Raw genomic sequence first — 12,142 nt, forward strand, 5'->3', positions numbered from 1 at the left:
GCCATTGTAAATTAGATGCATTAATATCTATAGTTTTATCTGTTTGTAATACCCTACAGAGTAAGTCAGGTAAGTACGTGAGAAATGAAGTGGATTTGCCCAGAGTCCCAGTTTGCCAAGACTAGGTCTAAGAACAATGGGACATTTCTAGATTCTAGGGTGTCATTGGTTCCATAGAAGCTATTTGGATTGTCTCTTTTTTCTTGGCCACATTGAGCATGGGAGAAGAGTTCTTTCTGCTTCTGTAGTCTAGGGATAGAGTCTCCAGAATAGGTTGCCTCTTTCAGTTATGTGCTGGATCTCCAAGGATTTTGGAAGCCAATGCTCAAGTCAGCTATGTGACACCCTTTGGCCTAGGAGGGTCTGATGTGTGGTTCCAAGGGACTAATGACTCTTCTCTCAGTTGCATGCAATAAGATGGAAGAAGGCCATAAGAAAAAGATAAAAGCTATTTATGAAAGACATATAAAAATAAATGTATAAAAAGATAAATCATGTTTATAAAAGGCATACATAACTCTTGCTATGTTTCATCAGCCAGGACCTACTTACACGGTCACCTTAACTGGAGGGAGACTGGGAAATGTTGTTTAATTGCAGAGAGTAGTGATATGTGAGTGTTTTAGCATGGTATATTGTTACTTTGCCTGAACAACCCCTGTTACTTGGGAAAAGAAGTTGTTCAGGGGAAATACACAAATATAAAACCCAATACCTTTTCAAAAGTGACTTACATAACTGATCATCTTCATTGAAAGGTTCTGACTAAATTAGTTTACAATGGCCCAATAAGATAGTAGAATCAGTAGTATTTCTTCCAGCAGAATAGTAGTGTTTAATGCTAACTAAAGCATTAAAGGTCCCCTGTGCCTTGTTTTAACCAGACTGTAACGTAGATTAGTGTACCTTTGAAAATGTGCTAAATGTGCAAGCAAACACTCTGTGACAGATTATCAAAACAGTCTGTCACAATTTGAGCTTGCTATAGCAAGAAAGTCTAACCTATTCCAGCACGCTCCTTTCTGTGAGACAAGCCGTTACATAGACTGAAACAAGTTAAAAAAGAAAGAAAATGTGCCAAAGTTTATTTTCTCTGAAATATTTGGTTGCTGACAAGTTGGCAGAAAATTTGGTTGTTAGATTAACTCTTAACTGTGTATTAAATTCAGCCTTGCATTTTCAACTCATATTTCATAGTATATAAAATAAAAAATAACAGTTCATGAAAAAGTGTTCATACCATTTGATTAAGTAATATATGCACAGGAGCATAATTTAATAAAACAGATTTAGTGGATAAAATTGCGTGTAAGTTGATAAAATAATGATTTTATAAAAATTACAAACGTGTTTATAAAACCATTTTATGTGAAATGATCATATCCATTGTGATTACTAAAAACCTACATTTTACAAATATTACTGGTCTCTGTGCTGAGTGCCTTCTGTATGTTACTTTAGTATAATCCTATGAAATTGGTATAATTTTATTTTTTTTATTTCTCCTTTTGCAGTAAAATATGCATAGATTAAAATTCAACACCTTAACCATTTTTAAGTATACAATTCAGTGTTAGGTTGTACAGCCAATTTCTAGAACGTTTTCATAATCATTAAACAATTCCCTATTTCCTTTTTCCCCTTTCCCTAGCAAATACCATTCTTCTTTATTCCCATGAGTTTGAGTCTTCTAGATACCTCATGTAAGTGGAATCAGACAGTATTCATCTTATTGTGATTGGCTTAACTTACTTAGCATAGTATCTTCAGGGTCATATATATTATAGTATGTGTTAGAATTTTCTTCTTATGTGTTACAGTTTCCTTTTTTAAGGCTGAATGATAATCCATTGTGTAGATATACTGCATTTTATCTGTTCATCAATTGATGAACACTTAGTTTCCTTTTACCTTCTATTTGGAATAATGCTGCTATGAGCATAGGTTGTACAGTAATCTCTTTGAGACTGCTTATATTTTATAGACTCTGACTAAGGGCATATAAGTAGTATCGCTTCCCAGGCAGAAGGGCTGTTTATTCACTTGATCAGATATCTGTTATCTAGCCAGACTATGATAGGCTTGAATGATGAAGATATATCAGGTAGATGAGTAAAATTCTACAGGAGCTCAGCGTTGAGCTGAGGAATTAGATTCAAAAGGGTAATGAACTTCATGGCCTGGTAAATCTTAGTAGAAGTATGGATCAAGTGTTGTGGGAGTCCAGAGGAAAGTGTTTTTCATTCTGTATTGGAAAGCTAAGAGAAAAATCTTATTTATTTATTTATTTATTTGTTTGTTTATTTATTTGGGAGAGGGTCATTATAGAGGTAGGAGCTAACCTGAATGGCCAATGCCATTTTCAACCTAGGGCCAAAAATGAGGCCTATCTGCAAAGCAGTGAAAATGACTTTTCATTGGATTCTAAAATTATCAAATTGTTTTGAACATTGGAAGTAGCCTCCACTCTGGGGAGTAGTACTAACTACTAAGGACTTCGGCTGTTTGCTTACATTCATGTTCCTCTTTCATGTTGTCTCCTGTAATCAATTCTACAGATACACATTTAGCAAATAATATGTATTAGGCACTGTCAAACTTAGGATACAGAGCTGAAAAAGACAAGGGCCCCTACCCACAGAGAACTCCAATTCCTGTAAACAGATATATCTGTAATATAATGCAGTGAGTGTTAATAGTGCTAATAATCTGAGCAAAAATTTGCTTCAGAGGTATTATACATTAGTAAATCAACTTGCCATCAAGTCATGGACAAATTAGAATCTAGTCTGAAATAAGTACAGCACGTTTGTAGTTAAGGATATGGCCACTGTTCCTCTTACCTGCCGCATACCTCCATCCACACAGTATATTTCCTCCACCTGGAATACTAGCCTATCCACTTCCTCCACCCCTAAACCTACCTGAATTCTTTTCAGCTCTAGTTTCTGTAGAATTTCTGAAGCATTTCTATACTTTCATAAATCTAAGGTATATAAAAATATACTTTTAAAAATAAAAATGTTTTAAAATGAAGTTTTATTGATATGCATTAAATACATTGGGTATTTTATAAATGGCATAAAACAGTAGTGAGGTCCAAGCAAGCCAACCCATGAGCTACAGGTTGGACTCACCTGTAATATAGCCTCATTTGTTTATTGAATGAATTGGTGTACATTATGTGTTAGGAAATGTGCTACATTTTCACATACACTGACTTTTTTAATCCTCTAAATATTGCTTTGAGATATGTATAATTATATTTGAAGATGAGAAAATTAGACATCAGAAATGTATATGGTTTATCCATGATCTCATCTATGCTATAATTATATGTGGCAAGCAGAATTTGAACCTATTCTATAAGTCATACTGTTAACTGTTCTTTGGCTGCTTGAAGCCAAAATGATTGAAGTCTAGAATGTTCTCCAGAAGCCTCATGTGTTCAAAGATGGGCTTTTGGAAAGTGATTGGCTCATGGGAACTCTATACTCATTAGTTTATGATTGAATGTGCTGTTGGGAGGTGAAGCCTGGTTGGAAAAGCTAAGCGCACGGTGTGATCTGGAAGGGTTGTTTCCCTGCCCAAGTCTTTCCTTCAGTCTCTGATTCCTGGCTGTCATGGGTTAAACAGCTTTCTTCGGCCATGCCCTGGAGCCAGCCAGCAATGGGGAAAAACCTACTGAAACTGACTTAAAATAAAACTCTCTTTGAAGTTTATAGGTGTCAGATATTTTGTTCCAACAAAGAGAAAGTGACTAAGACAGCTACCTAAAGTTAAATAACACTAATATTTTATATTTTAAATTAGTTTTATGTCTCCCCTGATTCAAACTCCAGTACTGGGGATTGAACCAGGCCTTTCACACCGGGCTGTGCCATCAGCCCCTTGTAATTTTTGAGACTGAATCTCAACAAGTTGCCCAGGTTGGTCTTGAATTTGGAATTCTTCTCCCTCACCCTTCAGCGTGCTGGGTTTACAGCATGAGCCACTATACTTGGCTATATTTATATTACTTTGTAAGCAACTTTCTTTTTTTTTTTTTTTTTTTTTTTTTTTTTTTTTTTTTTTAAATTTTATTTAAGGAGAAAAGGAAAAAAAAAAAGCAGGGAAAGGGTACAATTTATACAGATTTACAGAAAAAAATGAACAGTAGGAAATCACTAGTTAATGGATTACATATTGTCATCTTAGAAATAATTGTTCAAGTCACAAAATTAAAGCTTGTAAAGTGGACATTCCATCAACGATACTGCAAACAGTTCTGTTCATTGATCCAATAAAACTCTGTGATATCATTTTCTATCTTATACACTTAAATATACATGCAGTTATATAGTTTGGAGCACTTTCTTTTCCTCTCTTTTGTACCATGACTATTACACATTTTGGGTTTCATTGCTCCCACGGTTCTTATTACTTTTTTGGAAGAGAGTAAAACCAAATGTGACATAACAGAACAGAATCGGTCAAGTCAAAAGGGTGGACATAATAGATAATGTAAAAACATAATACAAGGTGATCAACAATGGTTACTATAATGCCTCCCGCTATCTCTAATAGAATTGCCTATATCGTTAGTTATAATACAATTGAACAAAACAGTAAAGAATAAAACCAACAAAACCAAAACATTGGAGACATTGTAGGTCTTCAAAAGTAGATAAAAGTCAACAAGAATGGGCGTCATAATGAATCTCATTATCTTCACAGCTGATGCCTAAACTTTCGAACCTGATACTATCCAGCAAAACAGAATAGGGGAACATCAGTTAAAAACCAGATGGTGAGAGTAATACAGGGCTTTAAATCAAAGTAATGAAAAGTCAAAGTGGGTTACTATAATATATCCTGCTATTTTTTTCCTTTAATTAAAAGGATAAAGATAAAAAAGTAAATAATGGAGTGGAGATTGAGATAAAAGAGGGCATAACAACGAAACAGCGCAGATCAAAACATAACCATTTAAGCAGAATAGTGTTTCACCACCAGATAATTCTAACCTAAAAGTAGTTACTATATTGTCTTTTTTTGAAATCCTTGAGTACAACTTCGTATACTGTAGCATTAAGTATATCAAAACGATGTAAAACCATTCAAGAGAATGACAGCATTACAGAGTATTTAGAATTGACTAACAGAAAATGAATAATGGTTTCTGTATAATCTCCTTGTCTTTACAAGGTTTTTGCTTATACTATCGTACATAATAAAATCCAGTAAGATACAACCTATTTAGACCATTGGAGACAGAAGGACAAAAGCTAGATGAGACTTCAAAACAAGATGATACTAAATCAGTATTACCTATTAAGATGTCATTTTCTCCAAAATAGCTATTCCTATCATCCAATCTTCTCTGCCTCATTTCTGTTGAGCTCTTTTTCTGTCAGTAGCTGTCAGTTTGTCTTCTTCATTTTGTTCTCTGCTCCATTCGTTGTGGCCTCCCTGCCATTATTTCTGGATTCTTTGTATTTTTCTTTTTTTAGAATATCCTGCAATACTCTCTGTAGAGTTGAATTGGTGGTTGCAAATTCCCCCAGTTCCTCTTTATCCTGGAAGCACCTTGTTTTTCCATCAATTTCCAGGGACAGTTGTGCAGGATATCTCAATCTTGGCTGGAGATTATTATCTTTCAAAGCTTGAATTATTTCCCCCCATGCTCTTCGTGATTTGATGGTTTGTGCCGAGAAATCTGCTGTAATTCTGATGGGTGTTCCCTTGTAAGTGGTCTGTTTCTTGTCTCTGACAGCTTTTAATATTCTGTTCTTGTATTGAATTTCTGGAATTTTTATTATTATATGCCTGGGTGTTGGTCTGTTTGGGTTGTAGGTAGCTGGGGTCCTGTATGCCTCATACATCTGAGTATCTTTACCTTTTGCTAAATTAGGAAAATTCTCCTGGATTATTTCTGTGAGTAGCTTTTGTAGTTCACTTGTTTGTGTCCCTACTTCTTCTTTTATGTTCTTAATCCTTAAGTTATGGATCCTCTTATCATCTTCTTGTCTTTGTATTATTGCTGTTTGTTTCTTTGTTATTTTTAAGAAGTTTTTCATTTCATTCTCCCATATTACAAGTCTGCCCTCCAGTTCAGATAGTCTGTCCTTAGTTTCTTTCAAGCTGTTATGCCAGTCTTCTATAGACTTCTTGGTATCTTGGTAGTCCCTTTGAACCTGCTTCACGTATTCTATGGTTTCTCTGTTTTCTCCATCAAACAATTCTCCCCTTTTTTTCTGTTCTTCCATTCCACCGCCTGTTTTTTCTTGGGTGGTACTTAGCATTTCTCTAACTATTCTGCATACTTCTAGCTTCAGGTCGTTGATAACTTCATTCCTGAATTGGTCTATAAGGCTCTCTATATGGTGCCTTATGTATATTGGTGCGGTGTCTGCTATTGCCTGTTTCTCAGAATTGGGGGCCGAGGAGCCTTTCTTGTTGCTGCCTCTTCCCATGCTGCCTCTTCTTCTCTGTTCCTTATATATGCAAGCTTATATAAGAGGCCCAGCTTCTCTCCCAGTCAGCCACAGCCTGATCGAATTGCGCCAGTTAGGTGTTCCCGCTCACCGCTGCGCACCAGGGAGTTACGGACCAGGCAGCCTACGCGGGAGTCGCCCCTCTGGGCCACCGTCAGGCTCTGGGATCTGGGTTGGGACAGCCTACCAGGTCCGCCGGCAGCGTCACGCAGGCCAGGCACTTTTCACCAATCCCGCCCAAGAGGGGGATGTGTGGCTGGAGTCGCCACCACGCCCTGCTCCCGCAGGACTGCTCGGGCCCAGAAAGTCCTCCGCTGGAGTCAAACTGTGGTAGAGTGTCAGTTTCTCTCACTCACCTCACCACAAGTCAGTGCACGCCTCCCTGCCGTTCGCAGATTGCTGTTCTCAGAGTTTCTGCATGTCTCTCTCCTTGCTGAGCCACTGTAAAGGCAGCCAGCCGCCGCGCGGCGGGAAACCCAAATAGCGGCTTACAGTGGCGCGGGGTCCAGCTCCACACCGAGGCTTTTCTGTTCCTGTTTTAGCACCAGGACTGCATTCCAAGTTGGTTTCTCTCAGCCCAGTTCGTTCCTGAGTCAGCAGAGCATATCTCCACCTGCTTATGTCTCCTTAGTCCGCACCATTCCTGGCTTCTGAGCCGAGTCTTTCAGAGAGCCTCCGGTAGTTGCTGTTATCTGTCCGCCATGTTCTCCCGGAAGTCCGCAACTTTCACAGAAGGATTCTGAATTATGAAAAAGAAAATTAGAAGGTTAGGATCGGGATTTTAGTAAAAGAACTGTAGTAAAGATAGAAGCCTTTTGTATAGATGAGAAACTCAGATTAAAATAGTGTAGTAGCTTATTAAAGGTCATGTGTTTGTGAACTAGAAGCTAGTTCCCCTAATTACCAGCTGGCAATAATATGTTACAGAATCCTCATTCAGTTTAGGATAGTTTCCACCCTATGTGTTTGTATTTTTTTCTCTTTCAAACTCTCCCTGAAGGTTGTATTATTTTGCTATATTTAATAGTAAAGTAGTTATTATTTAAAAAAAAAAAAAAGCAGTCTGTAGTGGTACATGCCTGTAATCTCAGCACTCCTGCCTGGAAAACTTACTAGATCTTATAAAAATATTTTTTTAAAGTGCTGGAGGTGTGCAACGGCAGATGTGGGGCCATGTGAAGACGTGTGTGGTATAGGCAAGGACCCTGAAAATAAAACAGCCACTGCCTGTTGAAGGACCTTTTCTAGGCCTACATCCAAGTCTCTGCCTCTGCAGGTCCACTCAGACACTGAAGATTTGTCTGCAGCAATGAGTGCTTCAAGTATAGACAGTGTAGACAGTGTAGATAGCCCCATCGGGCCCAAGAACGCACCCTAGTGATGGAGGAGGTGGTTGTGGAATGAGAAGCCGTGGAAGCGGTTTCCAGTTTGTTTCCTCATCTCTTGCAGACATCTGTTATCACTAATAGGTCTAATCATCTTGCCAAAGATTATGGTCTTCAGGAAGAGGCCTACTATAACTGCCACGGAGGTGACCACATCACCAAGGACTGCAAGGAGCCTGAGAGACAGCGAGAGCAGCTTCTACAATTGGCAAATCAAGCCATTTGGTTCGCCACTGTCCCCATGCAGATGAGCAGAAGTGCTATTCTTGTGGAGAATATAGACACATTCAGAAAGACTATACCAAAGTGAAGGGCTATAGGTGTGAGACTGGTCACATAGCCATCAGTGCAGCAAATGGGTGAGGTCAGCTGTTACCGCTGTGAGGAGTTGAGGCATCTTGCGTAGGAATGCACGATTGAGAGTACGACCTAGTTATTTTCCTTTGTCATCCTCCTTTTTTGATTGAAGATTGTATTATTTTCTCTAAATCCATTTCACAGGCCAAAAGCTGGCATGTAGACGCCAGTAAGCTTTCCCTGCCTTGTGCAAGGAGGAAATCAGTAGGAGAAACAATTTTCTTCTTTTAACTGCAAGAAGTTTTTTTAGTTTGATAGAGGTATTGTATATAATGCTTTGTTAAGGAGCCCCTTTCACACCCTTAGTGAATAGGGATTGACGAACCAGAAGAGTTGACAGACTATAAGCCCATCTGGGCTGTTGAATATGTTCTCATGTAAGAGGTAAAACCAATTCCAGAAGTATCTATGAACTTCCTTAAATAACTTAATAGCATAATGATAGCCTTGGATTGTCTGACCTCAGTAGCTATTAAGTAACATCTGTATTAGACCCTCATAGAACATACAGTTGAGTGGAAATAAAAGGACAAATGTACACACTAATGGTTGTGCAAGACAGCTCAGGATAGGCACCTCAACTGAACACCATCACAGCATTGGTGATAAACATAGCAATGAGGAAAAAGTTTAGAGCACAGATTTGAAAGACTAAAACCCAGAGTAAATATTTATGCTTAGTTAGCATAATTTGGAACCATTCAGGAATTGCAGAGAAACACATTTTCACAGAAATCAAGTAGTTATTTTTTGTATACTTACATCACTTAGTTGTTTCATTTGCCATAATCAGTTTTTAAAAGTCAGATAAAAAAAGTAACTGAAGTCCTAGAAAATAGAAAATCTAATTTTAAACTATTCCAGTATAGCTAGATCAGGAAGGAAAAAGTGCTTGGGATGTAGCTCAGTGCAGATCCCTGGGTTAAAGCGGGGAGGGGCGGTTGGTATAATTATGTAGTGAATAAAGTTACCAGGGAGAGGTGGTTCAGAAACACCACCATTTTTTGGTATTTTTTCAACATTTCTATTTTGTGTTCACATTTAAACATCATCTTGTTGGTGTTCATCTGTTACTTGTAATCAGCAATTAAATCTGTTTCACAGATGATAAAGAGGTCTGGAGAGAGTGAAAGCACTGCCAGAGATCACGGTGTTTCAAGGATGAAGCTAACTGTAGGTCAACAAACTCCCAACACTAACTGGTTTTGTAAATAAAGCTTTACTGGAACATAGCCATACTCGTTTATTTATGTATTTGTTATTTGGCTGTTTTCAGGTGCAACAAGAAAGTTTAGTGATAATGACAGACTTGATGTGTTGTAATGCCTAATATTTACTCTCTGGCCATTTACAAAAGAGCTTGCTGACCCTTATTACTGTCACCTGGTTCTAGTTCTTTCTATGTGATAGAGTGCAAAGTGAAAATTGCTTTTCAAACTGCCCTTCACACATACCACACTTAATGAGAAGGAATCTGTGTTTATGGGGGTCTTTTCTCATAGAACAGATATTCTAAACCTGCCAGTCTACAAAAGATTTGAGTGAGTTTTTCTGGGCAAAAGAGACAGACCTTCAAGAGAATTAATTGGTAAAGCTGTAGAAACCAGATACCAAACACCATATAGTAATGGCAGATGGGATTAAATGCATGATGAGTGCAGTTTAAAACAGTGCTCCCTGAGTGTTTTTCACCCATCGTAGATACAGTGCAAAACTCTATATTAGTAATTCTCAAAGTCTGATCCCTGTATCAGCAACTCTCACAGGGCCTGGAAATTTGTAAGAAATGTACTTTCTCAGACTACCCAGACCTTCTGGGTCAGTACTTCTGGAGAGTAGGCCTGGCCATCTGTGTTCAAAAGACTTGCAGATGACTCTGATGCATACAGAAGCTTGAGAACAAGAATGGGAACTCAGCATTTACCTTTCTGGCAGATTCCTAGATAGTAAGATGTAAGCCAAGAAAAGACTTTTGTTTGTTTTATTTTGGTTTTCCTTTTTGGTCAGTAAGATCCTAATTAAGAATCATAATTCTCATGAGCATAAAATGGGCATTTTGAACAATTTTACTTCAAAGAAATACAAAGTACCATAGATGGGCTTGGAGGCTGTACCTGTAGTCCCAGCAACTCAGGAGATCGAGGCAGGATTGCCAGAGTGCACAAATGTAGTACTATCTTGAGTAATATGACAAAACCCATGTCAAGAATTTAAAGTACAGAGAATAATGAAACTGCCACAAGGATACCTGCCATCCAACGTTAGTAGATCTCAACATTTGTGCCTTCATTTTATTTTTTAAAAAATGAAGGTGCAAACACAGATGAAGCACCCTGTGTACTCTTCCAGAATTCTGTTCTTTCCCCAGCGAGAACCACTGTCCTGAATTTGGTATATGTCACATGCATACCTGTTTTTAGACTTTTTCTAGTTCTGCATACATCTGTAAAGAATATGTGATTATACATTTTCAGACTTCAGACAGCCTGATTTTTTGACAAATGATTCTGTACCTTTTTCTCTAAACATTATTGTTGAGTTAGCCTTATTGATAATCATCACTCATTTTCAGCATATTCAGAATGAAATTCTAATTATTTTTTACCAGCCATGTAAATATGCCACAATTTATTGCTCCATTTTCATTTATTGAGTCAAGGAATTATTCCTTTTCATAATCTAATACATGTTCCCATGTATATTGTACTGTGAAAGGATGTTTCTTGAGAGCAGAACTTTCAATAACAGCCAATTGAGGCACACATGCCATAGGTTTGCCGTTCCTGCTCCAGAATATGTGCGTGGAAAGGAATAGCTGAGAAATAATGTGTCTGGGAAGCTTCAGTAGACCATGCTAATTGCTTTCCTAATAACTGTCACTATTTACTCCCCTATCTGTAAGGTATAAGAGTCCTGCTATTCTCTGTTCTTATAAAATTCGACATTTTCACTTTGATTTTTGCCAGCCAGAGAGATATGAAATTACTTCTAATTTTTAAATTTATAATCCTCTAAATTCTCTTGAGTTTGAGCTACTTTTCATATTTGACATTTCAGGTTTCTTCTGCAAATTACATGTAATATCTTACTGTTTTATGTTCTTTAGCTTTTTACATAGATTTGTAAATACTTCATGTGTAATCTTTGTTAATACTTTTATGAGTGTATTTTGAGTTTTAGTTTGTAGCTAGATTTTTAGCCTAGTATATGGTTTTCATTGAGGTACCAAAATTCATAAATTTAATGTCATTTATCAAAGTTTTCCCTTTTATATTTACTCTTTTTGTATCATAAGAAAATCCCTATACTTAAGTCTCCAGATTCTTTGCTTTTTTATCTGAAGTTTTAAAGCTTTGCTTTGCACATTTAAGTCTATCTGGAATTTACTTTTGAATATTACACGAAGTAGAAATCTAATTTTTATTTTTTCCTTTCCACATAAATAGTTGTGCGCTTTTTCATTGATTTTATGTCATCTCTAAACTATGGCAACATTTTTCTGTGTGCATGAGTCTGTGTCTGGGCTCTCACATCTGTTCTTTTGGTCTGTATGTCCATCCCTGTGTCTAATCCACTTTGTTACTTCCTATGAATACTTACTAGCTGGTAAGTCACATTATCTTATTGTGACCTTTACCAGAGCTAGTCTGTTGTTAGTCATTCACTCTTCAAAATGAACTGTACACATACAACTGGCCTGTCAAATTCCATAAAAATCAGTTTTACAATTTTAATTGGTATCACTGAGTTTATTGAGTGCTTTAAAGAGAATTGACTTTTAATTCATGAACATGGTATATCTCATTTATTCCAGTCTTCTAGTGTTGCCTTCAAAAATGTTTCATAATTTTTTCTAAAAGGTCATGGATACTTTTTAATATATTTATTCCTAGGGATGGTATATTGCCTTTGTGAATACTAACA

The 12,142-nt window shown here is 37.2% G+C and overlaps 1 protein-coding gene and 1 non-coding gene across 5 annotated transcripts in view; both read left to right on the plus strand.

The window, feature by feature from the left end:
• Brd7 (bromodomain containing 7) overlaps positions 1 to 12,142 on the plus strand; it is a 40,808-nt gene that overhangs the window by 4,292 nt on the left and 24,374 nt on the right. For 2 of the 4 annotated variants that reach the window (XM_063247146.1, XM_063247147.1), the window contains exon 3: positions 9,323 to 9,391. The exons of the other annotated variants lie outside the window; for them this stretch is intronic. In XM_063247146.1, coding sequence (XP_063103216.1) covers positions 9,323 to 9,391 — 69 coding nt within the window. The remainder of the gene's footprint in view (positions 1 to 9,322; positions 9,392 to 12,142) is intronic. 4 annotated transcript variants of the gene reach the window in all.
• On the plus strand, positions 930 to 1,056 carry LOC111753902 (small nucleolar RNA SNORA28). Its single transcript, XR_002788670.1, has one exon. It is a non-coding gene; the product is annotated as a small nucleolar RNA SNORA28 (small nucleolar RNA).

Source organism: Cavia porcellus, unplaced genomic scaffold, assembly GCF_034190915.1.
Source record: "Cavia porcellus strain 051 isolate PalLab524CR breed Dunkin Hartley unplaced genomic scaffold, mCavPor4.1 scaffold_4, whole genome shotgun sequence".
Taxonomy (NCBI): Eukaryota; Metazoa; Chordata; class Mammalia; order Rodentia; family Caviidae; genus Cavia; species Cavia porcellus.